The sequence below is a fragment of the Drosophila gunungcola genome, assembly GCF_025200985.1.
Source record: "Drosophila gunungcola strain Sukarami chromosome 2R unlocalized genomic scaffold, Dgunungcola_SK_2 000011F, whole genome shotgun sequence".
NCBI lineage: Eukaryota > Metazoa > Arthropoda > Insecta > Diptera > Drosophilidae > Drosophila > Drosophila gunungcola.
Window position 1 is genome coordinate 1,604,645 of NW_026453169.1, and position 16,449 is coordinate 1,621,093.

Sequence of the window (16,449 nt, forward strand, 5' to 3'; positions counted from 1 at the left end):
CTTTTATTTATTCTTCTCATCTCTTTTTTTTTGGCGAATTTGGTTTCGTAAATTCATTTTTTGCATTTTTAGAAAACTTTATAATAATTAAACATGTATAAAGAATATTGAAAAGTGATTTCGGAAAGAAAAAAAAAATAAATTTGGCTTTCTCTGCGATACGAAAACTACTTTCAACTGGCAATCAAATTAATTGTATAAAGCAGGCATTTATCAATTAATTAATCAACGATTTATGCTGATCTAGTTGTTTGCCCTCGGGCATACATTTATGGCGAGTTTGTTGAAAAATCGTTGAAAATAATAAGGTAAAAAAAAATATAATCGGATGGTAGAAATGCACATCCGTTCAAACTGTAGCACGAAACATCGTTTTCGAGCGTTGGCGAACATGGAACTTGCACTACACGGGATATATATAAATGTAAATAACAAACAAGGTACAACCTAGTAACGATTGTTTTTTTTTTCTTTGTTCTTTTAATGGTTTTGCACTCGCTGCTGGGGCGGCTGCTTTTCTTCATCTGCTTGGCATTTGATTTGTGGGGTTCTTTCTTTTTAACGTTGACTGAAAGCAACATTTAAATATTAAGTCGCGTGAAGAGTTCAACTTACCAGAATTCAAGCACGCTATTAAATTTATTTTGGGTTATATGTGTACTTTTAGTGTTTTAGTGAGTTTGTTAGTTATTGAGAGGGGGGTTTGTCTTTGGCAGCTCGTTTTGGAAATCGGGGCGGGCTAAATGCAGGTAAGAGCAGTCGGCATCCTCGCAGCGACCCATCAGATCGAAGGGGCAGATGGTGGCGTGAACATCAAGGTGGCTTGGGAATGGAAAAACGAAGCCAAATACATTTCGCCAGGCGATAGATCGTACGATTCCCACTCACCTATTGTAGTTCCGGGACATGGGCGTTTGATATGCACGCAGGTAGCTTTCCCTATAAGGCTCGCCAGCCTTCTCCTCTCGAAGCTCCCGCATTGTTGAAACCGTATAGGGTCCTGCAGCTTGTATGGGAACATCTACCGTTGTGTCCTGCGCCTGATCCTGAAAATAAACTCAACCGATTTGTTAGGGCGGGCATTTTTGAACCAACATATGGATTAAAGTGCTCAATACACTCAAAAATAACTGCGGAAATATCGCGTTGAATGAGGTTCTTAGCAATAGTTGAAGCAATATGTACAAATCGAAATCCACGCACATCTGGAGTCTCTGTCCGTGTCTCAGGTTGATTTCCAATCTCAGGACCCGCCTCCGTTTCAGCTTGATTCCCAGTCGCTGGATCTGCGGAAGGTTGAATAGGTTCTGAAAATGCAGGGCATTCCTGGGTATTCGCCTCCTTCAAGTCCTTTGGCTGCTCTGGCGCATCACTCTCCGTTTGAATTTTCTTCGATTCCGCTTCAATCACAGTATTTGGTTGAACGACCTCGGCGTCAGTCAGCTTCTTGAGGTCATCGTACTTCACAATGGAATTGTAGAGACGAATCTCTCTAGTGAGTTGTGTAGATTTGCGGGTGATGGCCGCTTTGCCCTCGTCGAGTAACCTGCAAGGAAATCAAACCTATAATCGCATAGAACTCTCCCCCACTCCCCTTATTTGATTTGGTTTCAGTAATCGCTTTGTTCCAGCTTTCCCACGCCGTTCTGGTTGCTGTTGTGGTTGATGGTGCTAATACCTGTAGTCATCGCCCCTTAATCCACGGCCCAAGTCCACAGCTGCCGAATATAGCCTATGGCGTTTCTGCTTGAGTGATATGATGATCTCATGGCTGGCCTGAATCTCCGGCTGAATCCTCGCCAGTTTAAGCTCCTCCTGCTTGACCGCCTGCTTCACAGTCTGCATTTCGGCATAGAGTTCCTTGAGCCGTTGTGAGCATCGCAGGCGTATTGCCTTCGACTTCTTAGCCTCTTCGACCATTTGCAGCGATTTGTCAAGATTAAGGAGCATGCTTCCCCTGCAAACATAATCAAGCATGAGTAACTTTAAGCTATACCTACAGTAATATATACCCGATCTTGACAAAAGAATTCTCAAAGGCCTTCAGCCGACTCTCCTTGGACGGTTGATTCTGCTTGGCTTTGGACTTTGGTGCTTTTGAGTCTTCGGGTTTGGCTTGAGGTTTATCAACTGGTGTGATAGTCTTGATAGGATTGGTCATAGATTTAGTTGTACTTGCTGGAGCAGCCTTTGCTAGATTTTGCACAGCATTTGCCGTGATCAGCGCCGAATTTTTCGTAAGTGTTGGCTTCTCGACAGTGGGAGCCTTAATTGCGACCGCAGGAGCTGCAGCTTTTCCTGCCCGCACCTTTTTTTGCTCCAGCAATTGCATACGCTCGACCAAACGGAGGTATTCCTTCTGCGATGCCACTGGCAAATGTCGAACAGCCTGCAAGGAAAATAAATTGTATAAGCAATCCTTGCAAACTGATGAAAACCAAACATACCACTGGCGTTGTTTTAGCAGGCTGTGTCTTAGAAGCTGTAATTGTTGGCTGCTTCTCGTTAATCTTGACCTTCTCAGGAATTTTCTCCGGCGCCGCCTCTGGTGAGTTTGTTACGGGAGCCTTAGATCTAGCTTGCTTCAGGAAATCATCGATCTTCTTCTCAAAGTATTCATTAATCACAGTTCGCCTGAGGTTGTTATTGGCACTGGAAGCCGTCTCTACGATCTCGGATATGGGAGTATTTGATCTGGTAGTGGAGCCACTGGCACTGCCCATGGCCAAACTCAAAGGACTGGCAATGTCCGTGTAAGTAGCATAGGCAAAGCTCGAACTCAGCTCCAGGTCATCATCGCTACCGGCTGACTCCTCTGCTAAGCTTATGATCAGCTTATTCACCTTGATGCTGGCTGGATCTACGGTTGTAATGAGGCGAGTGCTGGACGAATTCACAGTCTGGGCGTGCAGTGGAGCGCTGGGCTCCTTAATCATTAATGTTGTTGGCCGCTTGATGCTCAAACCTGAGCCAGACAACTCTTCGTTTGGCAGTTTTCGCTTGGTCGTTGTCTTTTTGTTAATCACCTTGTTGGGCTTGACAATTTTTATAATATTGGTAGAAGGTGACGTAGGAATCTCAGCCTGTATAGTAAGTTTAACAACTGGCTGTGGAGATTTCACATTTTCCCTGGGATTCGGACCAGCTTCCATTGGCATGGGGCAAGTTTCCCCGGGGATCGACTCCACAACAGTCTCTTTGACAATTTCCTTTTCTGCTTCTGTTTCTAGTTCAGTACTTTCTTCTGAAATCGGCTGCTGATCCTGGGACTGTTCATCATCTTTTATTGCCAATTCAGTGGGCTGGAAGCGCTTTACTGCGTTCTTAAGTATCTCTGGGCTTAGGCCTGATTTCGATTGAGGCCCATGGACCCGCTTTTTGCTGGCTATGCTAGAAAGAAGCAACAAACGCAACTCTTCAGGATCGTCTGAGTCATTTTCGTTGTTTGATTCCTCTTTAAGTTGGGCCACACGACCAAGTGCAAGAACAGGCACAGGTGCTGAAACAGAATCAGGTACAGGAGCTGGAACAGTGGCTTCAACCAGAGCTGGACTAGTGGCTGCGATCGGAGCAGGAACAGGGACTGGAACAGGAACAGAAACCAAGGCGGGTGCAACAAGCGGAGGAGGAGATCCTGGAGGAGGTGGAGGTGGCTTAATTGCCCGTAAATTGGACAGCAAAATAGCTCGCAGAGCACCCGCTTCATCGTCACTGGAATCGGGCTGGGATTGGTCGAGACCCTTCATATGCGTCTGTGAGTTTTCCATGGAAACGGACTGCATCTCCGTAATTGAACTATGATTGGAATGCTGATCAACCAGATGCATGGCATCGCGGGCATCATCGTCCTCCAGATGCATGTGTGGAATGTGAAAAGGCGGCGGTGGCGGCGGTATTTCGTCGTCGTCATCCTCGTAAGCTCTATGCTCTCCCCTTATCCGGTCGTCCATCTTTATATCATCCTCATCTTCATCGTCTATCACAATGGGTACCGAAACATGCGGCAGGTTGTTGGGCAAGAAGCAGCGCCAACTGCCACCTGCGTGGTACATGGAGTTCCAGTTGTTCGACCAAGGATTCCAGGCATCCTTATGCTGATCATCGCTGTCCGTCTCAGCCAGATCCATGTCCACGGGCTTAGTGTCCACGGCGTAGTCTATTGAGTATCTTGGCGGACTTTGAACACGGTCTGGCGATGCTGCCGGACTGATCTCCATGAGGTCGTCGATGTCGTCGTCATTGGAAATGGCGGGATGCACACGATTGATCATGTCAGTGGGAGAGTAGGCACGCTCTGCATCGCGCTTTTTGCGCGCCAAATGTTTTTTTAGTATCGCAGATTTGAGGGCGATCAGTCGCAACTTGAGCTCAGCGGGATCTTCGACCTGCGCCTTCTCCTGTTCGGGTTCCTCCTCTCCGCCATCGGATAGTGGATGCAGCGGCGACAGCGGCAGTTCCTCCTCCTGCGGGAATTCCTTTCTGTACTTGGGACTGGGGGACTTGCGCATGCGGTACTGCAGTCGTTCCCTCAAGCTGTTTTTGTACTGACTTATGACATCCTGCCGCTCCTCTCGCGCTAATGCCACGCGCAGCTTATCCCTGCTCAGTTTAAGTCTTTGCAGGTCCATCTCGTCCTCCTCGTTCTCAAAATTTACATCGTATTCGCCCAGCTCGCCATCCGTGGCGCTGTCCAGGGAATCTTGAAGCTGGTAGTTCTGCTGTTGACGATGATGGTGATGATTGGGCTGATGGTGGTTGTGATAGCTCTGCCGCCGGCGAGGCAGAGGCACAGGAGCAGGCGGCGAGGCCTGTTTGTGGCGCCTGGCAAACGGGTTCCTGCGGTAATCACTGGACACCGAATGATGGTGCCTTTTGCTCAGCTCCAGGCGACGCACTTTGTGTTTGCGATGCTTGCGCTGAGTCTCGAACTCATCCTCCGATTGGCTGGACACATCCGACAGGATGTAGATGGATGACTTTGGCTGGTAGGATGGCAGACGAGGCCCAGGCTCTGGGAGATCTGCAATTACAGGACATGAATCGATCAGAACGATTGAATAACACGCAGTTATTCAAGTTCAACCCCCAATGTGGGAAAGCTATATTATCTAGATGCGTAGAACCCAACATGTTGCTTACTGTATTGATGGGCCAAATTGGCGGACAGCATGTCCATGCGTTCCACATCCTTGTTGTTCTCCTCCAGCTGCTGAATGCGGGCGCGCAGCTTAAACTCCTCGTCCTCGGACGAGATGATCAGCTCATAATCATCCACAATCTCACCCTCCTCGCGATCCTCCTCTACGGCCCCCCCGTCGCAAGTGTCACCAGGTTCAGGGTTCGCGGGATTTTCGTTATCCATCAATTCCATGGGCTCCTTCTTCATCGCGGGCATCGGCCTCGTTTCCGGGGGCATAGTGGCTGTGCAGACAACCATTTTTTGCTCGCGGAATCCTGCACTGAAAGCACTTTTCGTGTATTCACTGACACTGATGCACCAAAATTATACCCGTTTTTTCATTGAATTTGTGCTGGAGATGGCAATTTATCGATTGGGCTAGAGATGGTTCAACTCTGTCCAAGATTTCGTGAGCTACACGATAGTCGTCAAATACCAAAAATGAATAAAATTACCGATACATTCCCATTATTGAAAATTATTTGACAAACATAAAATATTTGATTTTTGTCACTTTATTCGAAATTTAAACATGAAAAGAAAATTATCTTCTTAACATATAATTGGGCAGAGCAAACGTGATTAAACTGTAGGACAAAACGTAACTGACCTAGTGTATTTGATTGTATTACTTGTTTTGTAGTTCCATTGAAAAAAGACTCAATTGCCAAACTTGTATAAGCTTCATAATGAGGGAATTTTTCCTTTTAATCTTCTGTGCTTAATTTTTGTTTCTATGTATAGATAATATAATATATATATATATATGTAATATTATTTTGTTTTATTAGTTTTGACAGATGGAGTAAATTATTCTAATGAATAATATATTTTTTTTAAAGCTATTATAGTTTTACTCTTTTAATTACTTTGGAAATGCATCTAGGAAGTTCTAAAATATTTTAATTTAAATTTAATCAATTCGATAGTTTGTCGTTTAACAACACTATCCTGCAGATGTCGCTTTTCAGTATTTTCACACTGACAGATGCGCTGTCCCCAAAATCCGGTCACACCAACTGTCAACGCGACTTCCGCTCTTTTCCTACCCAACTCGCGGAGCAAAATGCAGCAGAAGGTATTTGTGCCTGTGAAAAAACGAAGAATTCGTGCTTAACTAATGTCTAAAATGTTGCAAATATTTGTATTTTGCAGCGCAGAGAACCCGTGCAGGCAGTCCAGGTCTTCGGACGCAAGGTGTGTGTGAATAAAACGACTGAAATCCACCGAAATTTTCGCACGTGTCGCAGACCAAAACTCGCGTCTGTCCGGCGGCGGCTAATATTTTGAGCCACCGCCGTCTCATCATCGCAGAGGTTATGTTTGTGTGTGCGAGAGTTTCGTTCAGGAATTTGGACCCTTTCCCGAACATCCATGGACCATTTAGTAATGCCGGCAATCTTTATTGTTGCAGAAAACCGCCACCGCCGTCGCTTACTGCAAGCGTGGCAACGGCCTCCTGAAGGTGAACGGTCGTCCCCTGGAGCAGATTGAGCCCAAGGTCCTGCAATACAAACTGCAGGAGCCTCTCCTGTTGCTCGGCAAGGTATGTACTGCGAAAGAGGTGTCTTAGAAAGCCAGGTTTCCGTTTCTAAAGAATGCTGAAAAGGGATTTACAAACCTCAAATTGTTTTGAAACTAAACTAATGTGCATTTAAAGTAAATATTGAAAGAAGCTTTTGGTTAAAAGTAAAAAATCAAATGCTAAAACATTTATAATTCCTAACTTTAACGAGATAAGTGTAATATAAAAAATCCCAACCACAAACGGAAGCATGGCCTTTTGAACCAAAATGATGATAACATTTATCCCGAATTCGAAGCCAAATGAGATTACTATTTGTTTCTGATCAAAGTCAACCAAAAGGCTTATTTATAACAGCTTGGAAACATTTTATTAATTTATATAAATCTTGTTTTATTTCAGGAGAAATTCGCCGGTGTAGACATCCGTGTGCGCGTCAGCGGTGGTGGTCATGTAGCCCAGATCTACGCCATCCGCCAGGCTATTTCCAAGGCCCTCGTTGCCTTCTACCAGAAATGTAAGTGTATTCTAAGAAATGACCGTCCTAATGGGTTTTTGTTCAAGGGAAAACACATCCCCTTGTCGAATAATAAGTGATAAGCATATACCAACAAAGCTGCAAGGCTTTTGAGCATTTTTGGATGATACTCTTTAGAAGAACTAGGATTTGAAGATACCTTTTTCCAGATTTTTGTTGGAATTATTTGCCTTTTCCTTCGAATCATTATTGAAAGGTAGATCAAACTTATGAGCATATACCAACCAATCTGCAATGTTATTGTGCAGATTGGGTGATGCTTCAGGAACACCAGTATTATCAAATACCTTTTTCCTTTTTTGATGGAATTGTACCCCTTATCCTTCGAATTATTATGAAAGGTAGATTAATCTAAGCTATGAGCATATTATCAACCAAGCTGCAATATTATTGTGCAGATTGGGATATGCTTTAGGAACACCATAATTTTTAGGTAGAATTCTTCAATACCTTTTTCCTTTTATTTTGATGGAATTGTTATCTTTATCCTTCGAATTATTATGAAAGGTAGATTGATCTTATTTATGAGCATATATCAACCAAGCTGCAATAGAATTGTGCAGATTGGGATATGCTTTAGGAACATCAGAATTTTTAAATAGCTTATCTTCAATACCTTTTTCCAGATTTTTGTTGGAATTGTTTACCTTTTCCTTCGAATCATTATTGAAAGGTAGATTAAATAAAATTATGAGCATATACCAACCAAGCTGCAAAATTGCTGCGCAGATTGGGTGATGCTTCAGAAACACCAGAATTTTAGATAGCTTTTTACAGAATTCTTCAATACCTTTTTCCAGATTTTTGTTGGAATTGTTTGCCTTTTCCTTCGAATCATTATTGAAAGGTAGATTAAATATAATTATGAGCATATACCAACCAAGCTGCAAGATTATTGCGCAGATTGGGTGATGCTTCAAAAACAATTGAGCCTTTTTTAAGTATTCAGCACCTTCTCCCAGATTTTTGTTGGAATACACAGCCTTTTCCAGTGAAGGACTCGAGCAAGGGAGATTAAGTGCATGTCGCAATCAAAGAGAGTGATCGGCAGATTTGACCATTGCTATTTGAGGCTTCATCGACACTTTGCTGCCAAAGAATTGTACATGTTCTTTCATAAAATGTATAGTTTACTAACTCTTCGGATTCTCTTTCTTACAGACGTCGATGAGGCCTCCAAGAAGGAGATCAAGGACATTCTGGTGCAGTACGACAGAACCCTGCTGGTCGGCGATCCGCGTCGCTGCGAGCCCAAGAAGTTCGGCGGTCCAGGTGCCCGTGCTCGCTACCAGAAGTCGTACCGTTAAACTACTCTGTCTGGTTTTCAATTTGGATTAGAACTATTTTTTACATCTTGAAAATGGTTTGCACACAAGTGCGAATAAAACGGATTAATTAACTGTACAAACGTGTGCTATTTTTGCATTTAAATATTGGGTATATCAATACACGTGGGGCAAAACTATAAACTCTTTTATTCGTTGAGTTGTAAAACCATCTGTACGTAATGCTCAATCGCAAGAGTGAACTAATATAAACCAACTGTAAGGATGACCAAAAAAGAAGTGGTTTTGTTTTAAGCTTCAACAAACAAATATGAATATTTCACAAACTATTAACTTTATAATATAAGTCTATTAAATAAATGCGTGGTAAAAGTTTCGAAAAATTTAAATATATGTCTTTAAATGAAAACAAAAAAGGTTTGCGTCCACGCTAAACGACTATTAACGTATTATTCCAGTATATTTCAGTACTGCGGCTATGGCCACACTGCAGTGTTGCCTTTGAAAATGAAGCTAGATTAAAAATAGCTAAAAACAAAAGGCAACTAAAAATGTTTTTCGAAATAATCGCTTAAAAATATAATGAAAATAATATTCCTATTTTGCCTCAACTATTATTGCCGTAAGAACATGTTTTCTGCAGTATTTTAAAAAGTATAGAATGTAGAAGACAACATGATAGGAAAGCCAAAAGTGCGTCTTCAGACATTTCCACCATTAAACAGCCGAATTGGCAGCACTTCCTCGTAGTTAGTCATGGGAGCTTTGTTTGGGAAAAGCAGCAAAAAGACGGCTCCTAGCCGGATTACCGACCAGGACAAGGCGGTGCTGGTGAGTTGGTGGTCACTGTGTCACCCGGAAGTTTTCCGAAATCCTCATACCCTTTTCCCATTGCAGCAATTGAAGCAACAAAGGGATCGCCTTAAGCAGTACCAAAAACGCATAGAAACGCAGCTGGAGAATGATCGACTTATGGCCAAGAAGTGCCTGCAGCAGGGTCGCAAAGAGTATGTATAATACCGGATTTATTTGGACTCTACAGATCCACCTAACCCGAGTGATTCGTTTTTAGCCGGGCCAAACTGCTACTGCGCAAAAAGAAGTACCAGGAAAGTCTGCTGACCAATGCCGACAAGCAGCTGGATAACCTGGAAAAGTTAGCCGCCGACCTGGAGTTCGCCCAGGTGGAGATGAAGGTGCTGGACGGCCTCAAGGCGGGAAATGCCGCCCTGAAAAAGGTGCACGACATGCTGGACATCGACGAGGTGGAACGAATCATGGACGAAACCCGCGAGGGCATCGAAAAGCAGCAGGAGATAGACGCCATACTGACCGATGTGCTGACCACGCAGGACGAGGAGGATGTCCTGGCCGAACTGGATGCCCTCGAGGCGGAGGAAGAGCAGCAAAAGGCCGTTCAGCTGCCCGAGGTGCCCACCGAGGACCTCCCGACTCCCGCCGAAAGCGAAACCGCGGAGGAGCCGGAAAAGACCAAAGCAATCAGCAGCAAACCCAAGAAAGTCCTGGTGGAGGCATAGAACCTAAACTAAAACGAAACCAATGCCATTTTGTATGTATATATTGACGTTTAACTAAATTTTCAATAAGTCCAATGTGAAATACATATTTTAATAGACTACGCTTTGCCTCAGGAAGTGAAGAGAGTCCTGTTTACTTATAGGTTGGCCTGGTCGACCGACGCAAGTCCTCTTTGACCTTGCTGCGCAGCATCTTGTTGGTCTCGTTTAGCTTCTCGATCTCCTCGATGAGCACCACATTCTCCTTGAACAGCTTGTCATACTTCCTCTGCACGGACTTGTCCTCGGCCACCGATTTGTACCGATCCAGAACATTCTCGATCTGCCTGCGCTGGCGCATAAACTCGTCCCTGACTTCGGCGTCCAAAGTGACGAATCGCTTGAGTTCATCATCGGAGGCGTGTTTGCGGAACAGCTCCTTAACGGCTTTCTTAAGTCCCTCGGCCGTGTTGATCTCCCCAGCTACGTAGTAAATGTCCGAGCAGATGGCATGCAGACACTCCCGGGACGCCTTGGCACGATGTCGCTCCGTCCGGAGTTCGGCCACGTTGCTCAGGTACTTGTCCCGCATCTCCTTCAGCTGCAGCTCCAGCTGCACATTGTTCTGGTTGAGACCCTCCAGCTCCGCCTCCATTTCGATGATGTGCTTGCGCTTGTCGTTAATCTGGAACTCACGGGGCTCAATCTGCGCCTTGAGCTCGGCGATCTTGTGGCCCAGCACCTGTTTGTATTTGTCCAGCTCCTGGTTCTTGTGCAGCAGGTCCTGGATACGTTTCTCCTTGCCATTGATGGCGTAGTCCCGATCGGCAATGTCCTTCTGCAGATCCTCGATGTTGCGCATCTGCTTCTGGATGTTGCGTTGGTTTTTATAGTGCTCCTCCTTAAGGATCTCTACTTCCTCCAGCAGACTGTCGATCTCGCGGCTCTGCGACTCGAACTTCTTTTGAAGAACTCCCGCCTTGCCGCGCCACATCTGGGTTTCATTGCGTTCGGTGGTCAACTTATTCTCGTACTCCGTTTGGGTGGCCACCATGTTGCGGTCGTTCTCCAGCTCCACCTCGTGGCAGTACTCAATGAATTCCGACTTCTTGTCCTGCATCTCCTTCATCAGGTCGCGGATCAGCTCCTTGCGCTCGTTCAGCTGCTGCTTGTAGTTGTTCTCCAACGCCTCTACCGTATCCTGCAGCGTGCCCGTGGAGTTCTTCAGCTTGTCCTCGTAGCTCTCGCGTAGTTCCAGCATGTTCTCTCGCAGATTGGTGAACTTCTGGTACTCGATCAGCATCCGTTCCGAATACTGAGTGGCCAGAGTGTCCAGTTGGACGCGATGATCCTCTCGTATGGAATTGATCTGGAACGTGATGAGGTTCATCTCCTCCGTGTGCCGTGCCTCAATCTCGTTGTTCAACTCCTTGAGCTCCTCCAGCGCCGAGCAGTAGCTCCTGTGCACCTCCTGCAGCTGCTGGCCGTCGAAGATCTCGTTCTGGCTCAGCTGGTACTGGAACTCCTCCGCCTGCTGCTTCAATCGCAGCTCCAGATTGGCAATCTGTTCGATTTTATCGTTGAGCTGACTGCGCGGTATCAGCACCTCCTGGCTGCGCATCAGGTCCTGATCCATGGACGCCACCTTGCCCTCTATGTTGTCCATTGCCCAGATGGCCAGCGTTCCCTTGCTGGAGATTGCAAACAACAGACTGCCATCGTAGGAGAAGCGCAGCTTGTTGACCGGTCCATCGAAGAACCGGAAGTTGGTGAAGGTCCCACCTCCGGCCTCCAGAAAAGGCAGCTGCATGTTGAACAGGTTCCCCTCATGATCGGCCACGAACATTATTAGATCCGATCTGGCCAGGCATATGTCGGACACCGATCCCTTGGTCCTTGACGGAATCGTTATCTCCCTCACCAGCGTAGAGTCCTGGAACTCACGGATCGTTCCAATGCTAGTGCCCGCGAATATCGTCATTGGATCGTTGGTGCTGCAGGAAATGGTCACATATTCGGTGCCCTTCTGCACGATCTCCTGCAATCGCGCGCCCGTCTCAATATCCCACAGATAGATGGCACCCTCCGCTCCGCCGGAGATGAGGAACTTGTCCGTCCGTGACCAGGCCACGGACAGCACAGTGCCGTTGTGGCCCTTCAGGTTGATCAGCACATCCAGCTTGTACACCGAGGTGACGGCTATGTTGTTGTCATAGGCGGCTGCCATCATATGTCCGAAATTGGAATAGCGTACCGCATTGCAGTGCGGAAAATTGTAGGTCTTGACAATCTGGGATCCGGATTAAAAATGCTTTATGGATTAGAAATGGTTATATTAGGAGGCTTTACATTTTAGAGCTACTTGTGAACCCTTATTAAACGACAACATAGTTTTAATGTTACGGTTTAAAAACAATGAAGGTGCCTACAATTTAGATATACAATATTTTGGACGGAAACTACTTTTTCCGGAGTTTGGTTTAAAAAGCATTTAAGACGGACCTCAGCAAGCTGATTAATAAATATTTATTTTTTTATTAAAAAATTGTGATTTTAAACTATTAAAATGCCTTCTAATTTACAAGACAACTAATAATGTAATATAAATAAATCAATACTAATGGTGTAAAACAAATAAAATATTTTTAGGCATAACATATAAGGCTAAACAAATTTTATAAATAAGCTAAGCTTTTAAAACAACCAAAATACAAATATTTAGTATAGATCAGAAAACTCACATTGAGGTCATCCATGAAGATCTGGGTGATGCGCAGCTGGTCCGAGAAGCCAATGGCAGCCATTTGGCCCGTTAAACTTAACTCCACAATGTTGACATCCACTTGGAATTTGCGCACCAGCTCGACTACTGCCGTTTCATAGTTCCAGATCCGGATGGTCTGATCCCTGGCTGTCTCATGATTATTAATAAGATTAAGAAGAGTAGAAGAATTATTAAATCCTACTTACAGGCAGTCATGATGATTGGTTTCCAGGCGCACACAGACATAGCGATAATTTCTCCGGTGTGGATAAGGACTCCAAGAGGTTCAAACTTTAGCTGCTTGGTTTTCAGGGTCTCGGGAACTATGAGAATGCCCACATAGATCTGAGAGTGGGACGTTGTCACTATCACAGTTTCCTGTTTGTGATCGATGGCCAGATTTTTGATCTGATACATATGCTCTGCATACAGATTTGTGGGCACCGTCAATATGGTTTTTCTCTCAAACTTAAACTTGGACACGCGTTCGAAGACAAAAGCCCTATTGAAGATGATGTAGGCGAATCCCTTGGGGAAAGCGGTCATGCAGAGGACTCGGCTGTCCGGTAGGCTAACCGCTTGGGTGGGCAAGAATCGTTGGTCCTGCAGCTCCTTATCGCGATCGAAAACCTCCTGATCGATCATCAAGTCCACAGTGTCCGCATCGCTCGCCTTTTGCGCCAACTTCTGCTCGCCGTTCTCCACCAAGATCAACTGATCATCCGAAGTGCCCACCATCAAGAGGTCCAGCGAGAGGAAGGCCATCGAGGTGACCCTATATTTGACCTTTAGGTTATTGCTAATGCTAAATCCCCGCTCCGATTTACTCATCAGCAGCAGGGTACGTTCACCGCCCACGGCCAAAAAGCTGCAATCACTGGGATTCCCGGCAATGCACTCGGCACCACCATGTGACCCGGGTATCGTGCCTCTTCCCTCAATCACTGTGCTGGTCTTATCCAGCACCAGCATGATGAGCGTTTCCTCCGGCGGGCGGGTAATCAAGGCCACCGACCTCGAGTCATTGGTAAAGATCATCTGCTGGATCTCGGCATTGCGGTGGTTGCTTGGGAGCTCCAGATGACGACGCTTCTTAAGAGTGGCCAACTCATAAATGGATATGTAGCGACCACTAAATGGGAGTTACGAGAAAGTTAATTTATGTAAAAAAGTAGGTCAATTTGTAAAAAGAAGTCTTTCAGACGCTGCTAATAAAATCTAAGCGTTAATGGAGCCAATAAATAAATACTCATGAAAGAGATTTATATGAACATTACAGTCTGTTAAAAAAATTTCTACAGGTAGTTAAATTTGCAAATTTGCAAGCCCATTAAAATGGGCTTAGTCGTATAATTATAAGAGTCAATTATTTGAACATTTAAAAATTTTGATAGCTAGAGAGTTCTTCATTTAAAATTAAAAATCTTCAAGGGATTTTCTAACGTCCTAGCTATTCTTTTGACTTCAACTTTTTAAACTGTTTGAAATAAAATTCTTTTTTTGGAGAAATATGAATATGTTTCCTAAGTTCTTACTTCTTTGAATGCCTTTCCAGCACAGCCAGCAGTTTGCGATGGGAACTTATGGCTATCACTTCGGGACGCGTATCCTCTGGTAATCTGTAGGCTTACAAATGCAGTTTTAATTAGCATTCACATACGCAGAATGATGAGGACGCACCTCAAGAACCTCTGCTTGTTCTGGACATAGTCGTGGAACGCCAGGACTCCCTCCACCGGATAGATGACCTCCTTGGTGAGGTTGAAGTGGATGTTGCCAATCACATCCGACCGCAGACCGTAAATTAGCCGTGGCCTTATCGCCACCGTGCTGTTGGTCAGCGAGGGTCGCTTCACTTCCTCCATCCTTACTGGGTTTTAATACAAAATATATATGCACGCGGATCGGGGCTTACAATTTTAGCTGGCAGACAGACAAACTGGAGGAACTGAAATTCGATCAAACAACCTGGGGGAATCGTTAGGGAACTTTCTGCCCTGCTCCCAGCGACAGCAAACTCCATGGCATCCGGAAAGTGAGAGCCCTAACAACACCAAGTTTTCGGAACCGGGGGATGTGGATTCTATTCAAATTTGAATCTTTACTGAGCCGCGAGCGTCCATGAATAAGTAATTAAACGCTGCTAAGTATGCTTTTAATTTGAACCCTTAGATGCGCAGAAAATGAGGTGGAGTGGGGAGAAAGCTAAGCGCTTGGTAAAAACAACATTGAAATTTCCGCTGAAATTGGCGCTCGTTTCCTGGCCAACAATAACAAAAGCCACATCGCCGCACTTGAACTTTGCCAATGCGCTTTTTCGCTGTATATGGGGCTGTCTGTCTGTCTGTCAGCCAGTCACTCAGTCAGTCACTCAGTCAGTGACTCAGTCGGTCATTCGACCCCCAAATATTGTGTCATCCCCCAAATCCCCTCAAATAGTAAGCAGCAAACGACTCCTTGGCGCAGCGAACACGACCTAACACAAGAAATAGTTGGTTAAAGAAAAGCTGCTCGGCCTCTCTTCAACTCAAGCACTCTTTATAAGGGGGCAAAGCTTTTGTGTCCACAATCCTACAAGTTGGCGATGCCAACAATGGAATTTGGACTCAACCAAATGGGAATTAACTTGGGAAGGGGAATGTCTTGATTAATGGTTTCCTATTCAGACAACACAATTTTTGGTGTGTAAAATATTACATTGGAATATTACCTTTGATTTGTTTTAATAACTTAAAAAAAACGATTTTCATACCTAATGAGTACAAAAAAATGATTTTAGGATATATAAATTCCACAGCTATTAAACTATTAAGTTTACACTCAGAAATTAAATTGCTTGATTTTAGGAAAATTCCTTAAGTTTTAGGAATAATTGCCTTCCATTCAAAATGTACTTGCAGTTATTGCATTTACACCCAGAAAAAAGTAGAACGAATATTTTAAGCAGGAACGTGCCGAATATTTCTTAAAATTTTTAGAACGAACGTGTACAGAATAAGTACGGGTCATACTTGATAATAATATTTTAAAATGTTTTTTTTAATACATAGAGAAAACGATATTTTTCGCTTTATCCCTGCATATGGAGTCAAAGAGAAAAAAGAGAAAGAGAAAGAGAAAGAGACAAAAAAACATTTTTTAAAATAACTTAAGTAAAGAAACTTTCATACTTGCATTAAGAATTTTTCGTACTCAAATTAACATCTTTCGCACTTTCTTCAAGCACTTTTGAGTACTTGGACTGATGACGTTCATTCTCAAATGTAGAACTTCGGGATTGAATAATTCGAACTTGAATATAGCCTTTCGTTCTTGAATCAAAAAAATTCGAATTTTCTTTACATTTGACATCGTTCGTTCTTTTCTATGAGTGTAGAGTTTTTTTTTAGTTTAGGCAAATCCTTAATTTTTGTTTTTTGGGGGTATTATAAACCATCTAAAAAGTTTGTAAAGAATAATAAATTCCATTTATTGTCACGAATTTCAGAAATTTTTTAATAAAATTAATTTTGATTTAAATTTAAAGTTGTTAACATAAAAATGCTAAAGGGTATGTCTCCTTTTTAGTTTCAACATTTAACAGGTTGGATATTGCCTGGTTAAATCATTGAAGTAATTTTATCGAATGTGAAATAAATTG

General features: G+C 44.0%; 4 protein-coding genes across 4 annotated transcripts; 2 read left to right on the forward strand and 2 right to left on the reverse strand.

Moving 5' to 3' along the window:
- Positions 1-15: 15 nt before the first annotated feature.
- On the reverse strand, positions 16-5,599 carry LOC128255619 (uncharacterized). Its single transcript, XM_052985325.1, has 7 exons — positions 5,140-5,599; positions 2,448-5,020; positions 2,013-2,389; positions 1,679-1,957; positions 1,204-1,546; positions 889-1,046; positions 16-822 (listed from the first exon to the last, which is right to left on the reverse strand). The coding sequence occupies exons 1-7, from the start codon at positions 5,435-5,437 to the stop codon at positions 684-686; spliced, it is 4,167 nt and encodes a 1,388-aa protein (XP_052841285.1). The 5' UTR covers positions 5,438-5,599; the 3' UTR covers positions 16-683.
- Positions 5,600-6,164: 565 nt separating this feature from the next.
- LOC128255623 (40S ribosomal protein S16) lies at positions 6,165-8,650 on the forward strand. The gene is made up of 5 exons (XM_052985328.1): positions 6,165-6,257; positions 6,335-6,376; positions 6,594-6,725; positions 7,107-7,221; positions 8,404-8,650. Exons 1-5 carry the CDS (start codon positions 6,168-6,170, stop codon positions 8,547-8,549), a joined length of 525 nt encoding a protein of 174 aa, XP_052841288.1. The 5' UTR covers positions 6,165-6,167; the 3' UTR covers positions 8,550-8,650.
- A 553-nt stretch (positions 8,651-9,203) lies between these two features.
- LOC128255622 (charged multivesicular body protein 6-A) lies at positions 9,204-10,183 on the forward strand. Its single transcript, XM_052985327.1, has 3 exons — positions 9,204-9,359; positions 9,426-9,535; positions 9,601-10,183. The coding sequence occupies exons 1-3, from the start codon at positions 9,285-9,287 to the stop codon at positions 10,064-10,066; spliced, it is 651 nt and encodes a 216-aa protein (XP_052841287.1). The 5' UTR covers positions 9,204-9,284; the 3' UTR covers positions 10,067-10,183.
- Positions 10,184-10,199: 16 nt separating this feature from the next.
- On the reverse strand, positions 10,200-14,706 carry LOC128255621 (cilia- and flagella-associated protein 57). The gene is made up of 5 exons (XM_052985326.1): positions 14,490-14,706; positions 14,345-14,428; positions 13,016-13,941; positions 12,787-12,956; positions 10,200-12,335 (listed from the first exon to the last, which is right to left on the reverse strand). Exons 1-5 carry the CDS (start codon positions 14,672-14,674, stop codon positions 10,200-10,202), a joined length of 3,501 nt encoding a protein of 1,166 aa, XP_052841286.1. The 5' UTR covers positions 14,675-14,706.
- Positions 14,707-16,449: the final 1,743 nt, after the last annotated feature.